Source organism: Ahaetulla prasina, chromosome 1 (assembly GCF_028640845.1).
Source record: "Ahaetulla prasina isolate Xishuangbanna chromosome 1, ASM2864084v1, whole genome shotgun sequence".
In the NCBI taxonomy this organism is placed as follows: Eukaryota; Metazoa; Chordata; class Lepidosauria; order Squamata; family Colubridae; genus Ahaetulla; species Ahaetulla prasina.
In genome coordinates this window covers 205,981,876-205,994,367 of record NC_080539.1, presented here as the reverse complement: position 1 = coordinate 205,994,367, position 12,492 = coordinate 205,981,876, and the positions used below count along the sequence as shown (strand labels likewise).

Genomic DNA, 12,492 nt, shown 5'->3' with positions numbered 1-12,492 from the left:
AACTGGGGTAGCTGACATGCCACCACACTCTCTACAACCTTCGCCACAAAGCGAAGGTTGGAGACAGGACGATAATTACCTAACATGGCCAGATCCAGGGAAGGCTTCTTGAGGAGAGGCCTCACCACCGCCTCTTTCAAGGCGGAGGGGACAGTCCCCTCCAACAAAGAAGCATTAATAATCCCCTAGAGCCAGCTCCATGTCACCTCCTCTTAGAAATCAACTAATCATATAATTTACTATTAGTCTTCTTTGAGTTAATAAAAAATATATAAAAATGTGCCCCAGTAGGTAATTAGTTTTCTCTAAATGTATAGGACAAAGATAGATTACACTTTGGCCAACAGTAAAAACAAACCAAAAAACATAATTTTCATATAATGGTCACTATTTAGATCCCTCTCTAACACCACAGCCTTCTCCTCAGGTAGACTGATCAATGTTTCAGGGCCAGGAGATGGGATGTTTTCTGTTGAGGCACCCAAGTTACACAAGTCTGCTGGTTGTCTTCTTGTTTCATTATTAGAATATTTTGTCTTGCGGCTTTTTGATTTTCTTTAGTTGCCTGGATTTCTGTAAATCTTTTATTTATTCCTAAAATAGGTCTTCCTTCTCACCTCTCCTGCAGCTTCTCAAAACTCTCCTGGAAGAACTTCCAATTCTCTGAAGTTATAGGAGAGCAATGAAAGGGGACAGGCAGTTTTCCATCTCCCAACTCCACTGCAGGCTATCCAAATATAAGCGTCACTGAGTTTCCCCTCATGTAGGACTAGCAAAATAACTCTAATGGGATTACTAACAGCATCCTTAATCATGGAATAAGTTTGCTGGTGCTAAATTACTCATTTCAATTTCTATTTAATGTAAAAAATAATCATCTAATTTTGTATAGTGATCTTCTAGTAAGTAGACTTCATGCATTTTTTTAACAGCTAGGTTTTAAGCTGAACAAAAATTCTGGCCATTTGTCAAAAACACACAAATTAACTCAGTATCTTTTGGCAATCATACCTCAATTAATAATAGCAGGCAGCTGGTAGTAAGCAAGAGTAATCCAGTGCATGTGCTAGTGGATTAACCTGCCATTTATTGTTAAACATTTACTAAAAGGGTTTTCTTTACCCAGATGAAATAAAAACTGAAGGATTTTGTTTGCACTGACCGATTCTTTCAACTATGGTGTTCCTGTAGCATAAAATGCCAAGGAGAAAAGAAGACAGGAGACGTAAAAGCAAAGACTTACATGAACAATTCAGCAAGTTCCAGCAGCATAAAAAGCCACTGCTGGTGGTGCCAAGGAGATATTTGGAACAAATGAGTCTCCCAAAGCACAGGCTCCTAAAGGAAGGAAAGGAAAGGTCAGAATAGTTGCCCAACTCCAAATCGTGCCAACAACGTTTACTGCTATGTTCGTCAGCATCCAGGTTTGAAAACTGGTGGAAAAAGAGCTGATCATTCCCTGTTCAGTGAGGTATTTCATAATATGCCCCCCTCTACATTAACAAGGGTCTATCTCAGAAACTGATTTCTCAAATTTGGTTGTAAGACTCCTGTGCTGACCAACGATATACTTCAAAGTGATATACTGTATACTCAACAGCAACAAGAAGCAACAAGAAGGTCATCTAAAACAGGGGTCTCCAACCTTGACAACTTTAAGACTTGTGGACTTCAACTCCCAGAATTCCTCAGCCAGCAAAGCTGGCTGAGGTATTCTGGGAGTTGAAGTCCACAAGTCTTAAAGTTGCCAAGGTTGAAGACCCTTGATCTAAAAAGTTCCTGCGAAAGGAAAGACGTCACCGATGTTCAAGCTAGCTGGACGTTCAAAGGTTAAGATTAGCCAAAGCCTTGCAATTTCACCACTGAGCAATTTTAGTCTTTTTACCTCCATCTCCTAGCAGCAACTATATGTGCAGAGCTGGGAACAAATTCCATTTTACAACCGTACAGTTCAAACCACCTACAGCAATCAGGCAAATGTTTACCCAAAGAGGGTCAAGGAAGTCATTTGAAAAAGAGCACCTTCCGAGCAAACGGTCCTGTTGAAACCATTTCAGATAACACTGCGCTTTGCAAGTGCTGACAGGCAGGAGGTCATGATCAATTTTAGAAGTTTGTTGAAACCGTCTTGCTGACTGGACAGTAAATTAGGAGGAACTGGCTTTTACTAGCAGCAAAAATGTGAGGAATTCAAGCAGAATGAGGGCTCAGATGTATTGAGAACTATAGTTGTTAATTTACCTACTTAAGAGTATTATATCATAAACACTCACACTTAAAAAGGGTGGTCTATTTACTAAGAAACACAAATGCAGCCACGATCCTTAGTTATAATGGTCGATGTAATCATTCATGTTAATCGGGCTCCCTTTATTGGCTGCGAGAAGTTCAGAAATGAATACAATGAATTCATTTTATTCTTAATCAAAGGATTTGATATTTTTAAAGAAAGGTTCCGGACTAAGCTAAAATTATACATACTAGATATGCTATTCCAAGCACAGAAAATGAATTAAATTTATGAAGACTTTTGTCTCTGTTGTCAGATTCTGTTCTTAAAACTATTTAGAGGAAATTGTAAACTGAGAAGAGCATTTCACTCACTTCTGAAAACTGCAACATTACACTTTTCAAATGGAGTTTTTAAAAAATGATTTAAATACAAGCAAAACAATAAGACCCAGAAGAACAAACATACAAGTACGCACATTATAGTTCCTGGAGGATGGCAGAAAGTGCATTTTAAATCCCATGTTTCAGAATCCCACACGGTGATAGTTTTGTCAAAGCTAACAGCAAGTAAAGAGCCATCTTCAGAGAAGCAGCAATTTGTAGCTTGATAATTATGATAACTTCCCACAAAATCACAGGTCCAAGTTATGCTTTCATCTGCTGAGGAAGAGGCACACAGATTTAGGAAGATAATATAAATGTTAGCTGTATGGCATGAAAGAAAAATCATATGAGAATTTTAATTTTTACTAATTTGGTCCAGTTTGCTTGTGAGGTTTAACAGTTGTATTCATTTGCTCCTTTCCTTGCAAGAAAACTCCCAATTCTTTGCAATGGGGTAGTATCAAACTAATGTGGGACCAAGGGCTCCATTTTCTTTTTCCACTGGAAGAGAAAGAGAGCTTAGTCATCTTGGTAATCCAGTGGAGCAATTCCACACAAACCGCATACTAATCTCTCTTTTTTTCCTGAAGCAGGAAAAGCCACACATTGCTGGAAAGATTTCTGTCCGCTTGAATAGAACCAAGAGACCACTGTGTGGGAGTAATACTTGCCATGTCAAGCAAAAAAGTGAAAAAAGCAAACTTATACGAGTTAAGTTTTTTTTCTACACAAAATGGAATCCTGCTAAAAGCACGTCCATATTTAAGTTACTTATTTTTGCTGGCACTTTGTTCAAGAGAAATTCCAGGCTATCGTCCACAACTGTGTAGATTTGCCTGACGCAAAAATAAATCCACAGACTTCACTTTTAAAGGGCTTCTTAATAACCTATTTTCAATCATTAATTTGGGCCCACAGTTGCAGTTTTTCTTGGAATCCATCTTCTTACAGGCCACATGGAAGAGAGAATTTAGTGTCATGAAATGTACACTACATTTAATACAAAATCTGGATGTGCCACATCAAGAAACGAACACACACACACCCAACCCCATGTCTTGTCCCACTCCTCCGCTGACGGCCGGGTCAGGGAAATCCGAATCAGGCGTGCCTCTGCAGCTCTGCCAAAGTCCTAGCAAAGTCCTCAAGGCAGGCAGGAGACCAGAAAGTGACTTCAGCAAGATATGTTCGACTTTGCCTGACTCAGAGACTGCCAGAAAGCAGATCCTTTATATAGGCCATGGGGTGTGGCTCCATGACTCAGCACTTATCCAGGCCTGCCCCTCCCTTCCTTCTGATGCCGCCGCCTATCAATTCTTCTGAAGCGAGGGTCACTCCAGTCAGCAGCTGTTGGTAATAAACCTCCCTCAGGCTCACATGCTGTGGGGGAGGGGTCTAGTTGCTCCGTTTGCCTGGGCATGGAGCCAGGGCTGGGGCCGGGAGGTGCTCCCTCCTCCGCAGCCTGTCTGGGCATGGAGCCAGGGCTGGGGCCGGGAGGTGCCCCCTCCTCCTCAGTCTGTCTGGGCATGGAGCCAGGGCTGGGGCCAGGAGGTGCCCCCTCCTCCTCAGCCTGTCTGGGCATGGAGCCAGGGCTGGGGCCGGGAGGCATACTAGGACATTCTTCAGCGTTCGGAAGCAGATAAGAAGACCCCGGCTGCGGTGAGAGCGGGCAAGACAAAACACCCCAAACACAACACGCAAAATAGCAAGATAGAAACTTCTCCAAATAGGTGCTCCTACCTGCCACTTTAAGTACCCAGGTTATAAAAATCAGAAATAACTTTCAAATATAAACAATACTTCCTCCCCTCCCATAACACTAGGATATCTTAAACATGGAAAACTGCAGCAGCTTAAAATTAAGGGGTGGGGTGACAAAAATGGCCTCACAAAGATCACCAAGCTTTCTTGACTAAATGTAAAGGGGTAAGAAAACACAGTTACAGAGAACCTCAGGTTCCGTAGGAACTCCTATCCTAGTTGGCATCAACTAGGCAGAGAAACTCAATTACAGCTACACTAAAGTCTTTTTCTCCGGCACTATGTATTATTTTATTCCAGTTGCAAAGTTCACAAATGGTCAAATTCCACTGTACATAGAAGTGCTAAGTGACAGCCATGTCTCTTTATGTAGAGATAATTTCTACATATTGAAAAAAAAATACTCTAAATTAGAAGGAAACAGAAAAATTTAAGTCATGCTGCTTATCTGAGTTTTAGAAATTTCATAAAGATCCTTTGTCCTTTAGCCTTCAACACACACAATTGCCTTTTATAGATGAAGAGAACCAACCAGGAAATTGTCACCTGTACTGTAATCAATCCTCTGCAGTTCGTCAAATTCCCCACTTTCATTAAAAAGCCGAAACCAAACATTTTTATTCATGTTGCAAATGAATGAAAGCTACTCTCCCCGTTTTACTTACTTTCATTGTCTTTATCCACCAGCAGCATCCAGACCTTGAAGTGCCCATCATTGCTGGTTGTTACCAGAGTTGGGGTTACGTCTTCAGAATGATCTGTGCCACGGAAACACATCGCTGTTATGCTGTCCTCATGTGGTGTATTTATTCGTGTGTTTAGAGAAAAGCTAACATCAAAAACAAATAAATAAAAGAAAATTATATTAAAGCATTCCCGTGAAGTAAATGGGCTTCAAGGCGTTTATTAGGTGATATATTAAACATTTAATCCTAAGCAACGATCACATCAAGTGCAAGGATGGTGTAATTATTGGATATTGGATGATGGTGTTGCATTTTTATCCTCAAATAAAAATGGTACATTCTGTACTACTGTACCAGTGGTGGGTTTCAAAAACTTTTACTACTGGTTCTGTGGGTGTGGCTTGGTGGGCATGGCTTGGTGGGAGTGGCATGGGAAGGTTACTGTAAAATCTCCATTCCCACCCCAATCCAGGGAAAAGTTACTGCAAAATCCCCATTTCCTCCCGATCAGCTGGGACTCAGGAGGCAGAGAAGGAGGCAGAGAATAGATGGGGGTGGGGCCAGTCAGAATTTTTACTACCGGTTCTCCGAGCTACTCAAAATTTCCACTACAGGTTCTCCAGAACTGGTCAGAACCTGCTGAAACCCACCTCTGTACTGTACCACTGACAGAAACAGTCAGTATAAGAAATAGATCTGGTTATAAGCCATCAAGATATAAAATGAAGTACTGTATTTTTTGGAGTATAAGGCGCACCTTTCCCCCCCCCCAAAAGGGGGTGAAAATTTGGGTGCGTCTTATATACTGAATGTAGCTCCGCCCACCCACTGGCCCCCACCCTTTGGCCTCTGCCTCCCAGCAATTTACCTCTTTACAGCAAGCAGCAAGAAGAAACAGCCCATTTCAGCTTCAGCACAGCCTGATGAGCACAAGTTGATTGTCCACTGGGTCGGCCTCATGACTCTCAGCTCATTGCCTATTGCTGCATGGGCCTCTACTATTTGCTGCAAGGAAGTAAATTGCTGGGAGCAGGTTTTTTTTCTTGTGCTAATCAAGCTATGCTGAAAATGAAAATGAAAGTAAAGCAGACCGTTTGTTGTAACGAGGCAAAATTGCTAGAAGGCAGAGGCAGATTTCTTTTTCTTGTTTTCCTCACCTAAAAAGGTAGGTGTGTCTTATAGTCCAGAGCGTCTTATACTCAGAAAAATATGGTAGTTGCCTCTGAGTTCGGCTTGACTCCTGATGGATTACACATAAATTTGGGGGATAATATGGCACAGAATTGCTTTGCCATACACTTATTTGCCAAACACTTATTTTGAAGTGTTGTTTCAATGTTCTCATCAACATTAAATAGATCTGATAGAAGAGTGTATCTTTCCTATACAGTAACACTCTTCTATCAAACCATATGCTCAAACATTAGACTAGACTAGACTGGACTGGACTGGACTAGACTAGAATAGAATAACAGAGTTGGAAGGGTCCTTGGAGGTCTTCTAGTCTAACCCTCTGCTTAGGCAGGAAACCCCACACCCTTAGAAAGAGGATACAGTAAAGTAAGACTTGTAAGACATCTCTCTACTTATTGAAACTAGGAGATGACTTACAGATATCACTGGAATTATCCAACTATCAGAAACCATCTGTTGTATTGTGTTAACTATATAAATGGAATAGGAATGAGAAATAAGGTAGGCTGCCACTAGTTCCACAAAGATCAACAATTTGGGTTCCTAACTACTGATAATTAGTATGATCAACTTAGTGCAAATTATATACATTTATACTTGGGACAAAAATAAAAGCCAGGATATAAAAATAGCCGAAACACTGATAACAAGGTTAACCTGCCTAACAAATCAGTAATGGAGTACACTAGCCTTTTCTAAACTGATGCTCATAGGTTAAGTTGGACTTCAGATCTTTGGCTGTCATGGCTGGGAATGCAGAGGGTGGAAATGCAAGATTAATTATAGAGATTCAAGGCCACCGACACAAATCACCGATTTCTTCCTAACTCTCCCTGAAAAAACTATGTTAGTGCCCACTTGCAATATGTCATGAAGTCACTGCTCTGCTTCCCTGACTCCTCTGTTCCCTGTGGCTCAAAAGAACACTATAAAAAAATGCCAATCATGCAAAAGTGGCCTGTCCCTTGGCTCATGAGATACTTATTTATTAATCACATTTGAAGTCTTGAAGTCTTTGCATTCATTCTCCATGGCTAGAAGCAAAATCTAGGCTTTAAAATGATCTCAGGGTTCGGTATGTTACTGCTCTGCAACGTAGCAACTATAGGAATATGACTCCCTTTGTCCAACATAAATTCAAACATGTTTAACCTTTGTGTCTGCTCATTGTAGGCCCAGAGCTTCAGCTGCATCTCAAGTTCACTGCCACTTCCTTGCCGTTGTTCCACAGTAGCCAGCCAGTCGCCTTTGGAATCAAACACAGCTTTCACTAACTCAATCTGGTCTAGACCCGCCTGATGAATGTACTCCTGCTGCACAACATCCAGCTGCATATTTCAATGAGAGAAAGAGAGAGAGAAGGAAAAGAGTTGATTAAGTCCAGGTATCTTTGGAGGCAAGTCAAAAACAAATCAGAACAAAAGACTTCACAGGTGGTATACGAGCAATCTTCTCTAAACTAAGCAATATAGGTAGTCCTTGATTTACAAGTTTGTTTTGTAACAGTTCAAAGTCACAACAACATTGAAAAAAGTGACTTATGACCGATTTTCACGCTTACGACCGCTGCAGCATCCCCACGGTCATCTGATTAAAATTCAGATGCTTAATAACTGACACATATTTACGATGCTTGCAGTGTCCAGGGATCATGTGATCACCTTCTGCAACCTTCTGATAAGGGAAGTCAGATTCACTTAACAACCATGTTACTAGCTTAACTGCAGTGATTCACTTAACAACTGTTGCAAGAAAGGTCGTAAAATGGGACAAAATTCACTTAGCAACAGAAATCTTGGCTCAATTGTAGTTGTAAATTGAGGACATCTGTACTCCCAATCCATGTCATCACACAACTCACGGTTATCCCTTACACAGAAACAACTCCCTTAATTTTCACACACAAAAAATCCTTCCATCTGTACCAAGGTATTGTTCCTCTGCCTTGCTGAGTACCTTGAGGATGGCATTTAAGTCATATATTTAACAACTTGTCTAGTAAATAACTGAAACAAGGGTGCCAAACTCAAGGCCCGTGGGCCGTATGTGCCCCATGATGTGGATCTGGCCTGTGGGGCCGTCCTGGAAAATGTAAGGGGCTGCCCGCATCACTTTGGCCTGGTCTACCTACGTCACTTCAGCCCGATCTACCCAATGCAAAGAGGAAACATGCCAGCAGTTTGAGGAGTGGCGTCAAGATGGCCATGCCAACCCAGCTGGCCAAGCCCACCATCAGCCATGCCCAGTGAGTGGTGTCAAGTGGGCCACACCTCAATGAAATTTCAGCCCTCAGTGAAATTGAGTTTGACGCCCTTGAACTAGAACAATCCATTAGCAACCTTGAAGCTCCTTCTTCCTTTTCATTATCTCCTTGACTCGATGAAGACAAACCTACCGCTCGGTTCTAGTTCCCTGCTATTAGTTTACCTCAGAGGTCTTCAAACTTGGCAGCTTTAAGACTTGTGGACTTCAACTCCCAGAATTCTCCAGCCAGCATAGCTCTGGGAGTTGAAGTCCACAAGTCTTAAAGCTGCCAGGTTTGAAGACCTCTGGTTTACCTTATAAAATACATTTTTTTCAGCCTGTTAATGAGATCAATACGGGTGTTTTCCTTCTCTGCTGGCGGAATGGAAACAAGCTCTTTTGTAAGCTAGTAACTTGCCTGGATTTACAAGGCTTTGTCATATATAGTATTCGCTAGTTTAACTTACATTGTACAATAGTTTATCATTTTGCAATGAATAGAACTGCAGATGTCCAGGCTTGCCATTTAGAACTAAAGCTTTCGTTCTTGGATCAACTATCAAGCCAGTCTTGACATCACTGCCTGAAAAAAAGAAAAGGGTTTGAAAAGAATGGCATTTCTTCTTAAAACACAAACACTATTTCAACACCATTACAGAGGTGGGTTTCAACAGGTTCTGACCAGTTCTGGAGAACTGGTAGCGGAAATTTTTAGTAGTTCGGAGAACCGGTAAATACGACCTCTGATTGGCTCCGCCCCCATCTATTCTCTGCCTCCCGAGTTCCAGCTGATTGGGAGGAAATGGGGATTTTGCAGTATCCTTCCCCTGGATTGGGGTGGGAATGGAGATTTTACAGTATCCTTCCCCTGCCATGGCCACCAAGCCACACCCACCAAGCCATGCCATCCCCTCCAAGCCACAGCCACCAAACCGGTAGTAAAAAAAAATTGAAACCCACCACTGCACCATTACCACCCCCATCCCCAAATGTTACCCTACGTACCTTTGATTAATCCTTGGATTACTGCAGAAACTTTCAAGTTGCTATGTATGATTACTATCTCTGTGTGTTAAAAAATAATAATAAACGTAAGAAATAAGGCTCACAAAACATAAAGAAAAGTTACTATCTACAATTGGACAATTCAGAATATCTACTACATCATAAGATTCCTATTAGGAAAAAGAGCTTGCTTTTGAGGGCTGTTTAAATCTTGGGAGCATTTCTATAATTAGGCTTGAAATAATTTAGTTGAAGCAGCAATCAGCAGTTTTGTTCAGCGGCTTTGATAGAGGCCACCAAGATATTACTAGAAGGACTTTGAAGATAATCAGATGCCTGGTGACCTCAAAAGTAGTCCACTGTAATGCAAAGTTATTCTTGAAGGCTTCAAAATTAAAATTATTTAAGAATAAGGCAGCAGGATCATTTTCTACGTTAAGTCACTGTAAGTAGCTAAGTCCTTCCTGTGCAACACTGATGGGGTATATGTAGCTATCAGGTCTTGATAGATTTTAACTTCTCGGTTGTCTAATCAGCACAGTAAGATATGGAAGTTGGACTCCAAAATATCCCAAGGCCCCCCAACAGCTCCCCATTCCAGAGTTGCAGCAGCCATAATTCTTGTTGTAAGTTCAGAGACTCTCCAAGCAACCAGTTGAGGACTGAGCTGTGGGGATACAATGGTTAGAGTAATGCAGTACTGCAGGCTAACTCACTGCTCACTCCATGAATTCGATCCTAACTGGCTCAAGGTTGACTCAGCCTTCCATCCTTCCAAGATGGGTAAAAAAAAAAAGGGCCTCTGGTGGCTCACACTGCTAAGACAGTCTGTTATTAATTCAACTGTTTGCAATTACTGCAGGTTCAAGTCCCACCAGGCCCAAGGTTGACTCAGCCTTCCATCCTTTATAAGGTAGGTAAAATGAGGACCCAGATTGTTGGGGGCAATAAGTTGACTTTGTATATAATATACAAATGGATGAAGACTATTGCTTGACATAGTGTAAGCCGCCCTGAGTCTTCGGAGAAGGGCGGGATATAAATGCAAATAAAAAAAAAATGAGGACCCAGATTGTTGAGGGCAATATGCTGACTCTGTAAACGGCTAAGAGAGGGCTGTAAAGCACTATAAAGCGGTATATAAGTCTTAAGTGCTATTGCTATTGTAATAAACGTCATTATGTTAAACCAAAACCAATTAAAAATCTTCCTGATTTGGTCTTACTGTTATCGGAATGTGAAGTACAAAGAAGAGTTCCATCAGGTGAGACAGAGATGTGCTGTATCGTGGCTCCTAAACGAGGCAAGAATTCCTTTTTAGCATCTGACCCATCTCGCCACTGAACCAGCACTGATTCAATCCCACCACTCAAGAGGCTAGTGCCTGTTGTTTCAAAAAAAAAGAAATAAATGAATCAAAGGGCAGATGAATCGATTAACAACCAATAAGAGAATAACTTATAATAACTTACGGTAAAGATAACAAATAAGAAGCCAAGAACAACTGAGCAACAGTTCTCAATTTTTTTTCAATTTATTCAAGTGATTTAAATTATTTTACATTTATGCCATAGCTAATAATAAAGCCAATTCTTGCTTTGGCTGAGTAGCCTGTACAAGTATTTGGATCCTATGAGGATTTAATAACTGGTCATACTAAGTGGAATTAAAAAGGGCTAAGACCACAATCTTGCACAAACTGACCGAGGAATGAAGTCAGTGAACTGGCTCCCTCCAAATTGCGCAGCACTGTATATGATAAATGTTCTGCTGGAAAGGTGTATAATCATTATATATTTTTATCTCTCTTTATATAATAGGTCTCACAAACTGAAATTCAACTTCTATAATGCTATAGTTGACATTTACTTTTAACGAGGGATTAAGGTTTTTCTTTTAACATAAGAAACAGGATTTTCCAAGCAAAACCTTACACTTTGCTTACGTTAGCAGAAAAATATGTTCTGCTGCCACACAGCAAAATTCCTCCTGTTTCCTGTTCAAATAAGAAGCCAAGAATAAAATAAACACCGCAGGGGCTACCTCAAGTGCTTGGCAAGGTCCAGAATTTTCCAACAGAGAGAGCTGATTTCCCCCCAGCTACTTAGGGAATGGCTCAACTTCCTTGTTTACATACACTGATATAAAACAGGCATAACCATTTTATTACCTTGCCATTAATCAACCTGTAACCATGATTTAAAAACTCTGTTTTTGCTGTTGAACCCATTTTTAAACCCTCGTCTTTGATAGATTTACAGATAGTCCTCAACATATGACTCCATGTGAGCCCAACGTTTCTCTTGCTAAGTGAGGCATTTGTTAAGTTAGTTGTGCTGCATTTTACGATCTTTCTTGCCAGTGATGGCAAGTGAATCTCTGTGGTTGTTAGCTCAGTAACATGGTTGTTAAGTGAATCTGGTTTCCCCATTGACTTTGCTGGTCAGACTGTCGCAAAAGGGAATCGCGTCACCTCAGGGCATTGCGACAGTCATAGCCAGTTGCTAAGTGTCTGAATTTTGATCACGTGACCATTGGGAATGCTGCTATTGTTGCAAGTGTGAAAAAAGGTCATAAGTCACTTTTTTCAGCATCGTTGTACTTTGAACGGTCACTAAATGAATGGTTATAAATCGGGGACTACCTGTATTTAGTATATCAAACTGTACTTCTTGTAGGAATATTTGATGCATTTGGAGCACATTTTCAGCAGTCTGCATATTCATAGATCATTAAAATGTGCATGCTTAAAAAATTGGTAGCATATAGAATACTCCAAATATCCCCCTTAAAACTGGCCTTTTATAACTCAGACAATTTTACCTTCTACGGAGAAAGCAAGATCGATAACTTCATTGTGATGCCAGTGCATTGTGGAAAACGTGTATTCTCTCTTATGATTAAAATTTCTCCTATAGGAATAAAAAAAAACACAACATGAATTGCAATCAACTTCTCAAGAGTTTAAAAGGAGCTACTATATACA

The 12,492-nt window shown here is 40.8% G+C and overlaps 1 protein-coding gene across 4 annotated transcripts in view; it reads right to left on the bottom strand.

Annotated features, from left to right (window-relative positions):
- WDR75 (WD repeat domain 75) overlaps nucleotides 1-12,492 on the bottom strand; it is a 41,428-nt gene that overhangs the window by 10,782 nt on the left and 18,154 nt on the right. For 3 of the 4 annotated variants that reach the window (XM_058188897.1, XM_058188916.1, XM_058188924.1), the window contains exons 8-15: nucleotides 12,330-12,418; nucleotides 10,732-10,890; nucleotides 9,507-9,566; nucleotides 8,969-9,084; nucleotides 7,410-7,585; nucleotides 5,043-5,206; nucleotides 2,709-2,892; nucleotides 1,244-1,338 (exon numbers count right to left, since the gene is read on the bottom strand). In XM_058188897.1, the coding sequence (XP_058044880.1) occupies nucleotides 1,244-1,338; nucleotides 2,709-2,892; nucleotides 5,043-5,206; nucleotides 7,410-7,585; nucleotides 8,969-9,084; nucleotides 9,507-9,566; nucleotides 10,732-10,890; nucleotides 12,330-12,418 (1,043 nt within the window). The remainder of the gene's footprint in view (nucleotides 1-1,243; nucleotides 1,339-2,708; nucleotides 2,893-5,042; nucleotides 5,207-7,409; nucleotides 7,586-8,968; nucleotides 9,085-9,506; nucleotides 9,567-10,731; nucleotides 10,891-12,329; nucleotides 12,419-12,492) is intronic. The other variant, XM_058188908.1, reaches the window with a different exon arrangement.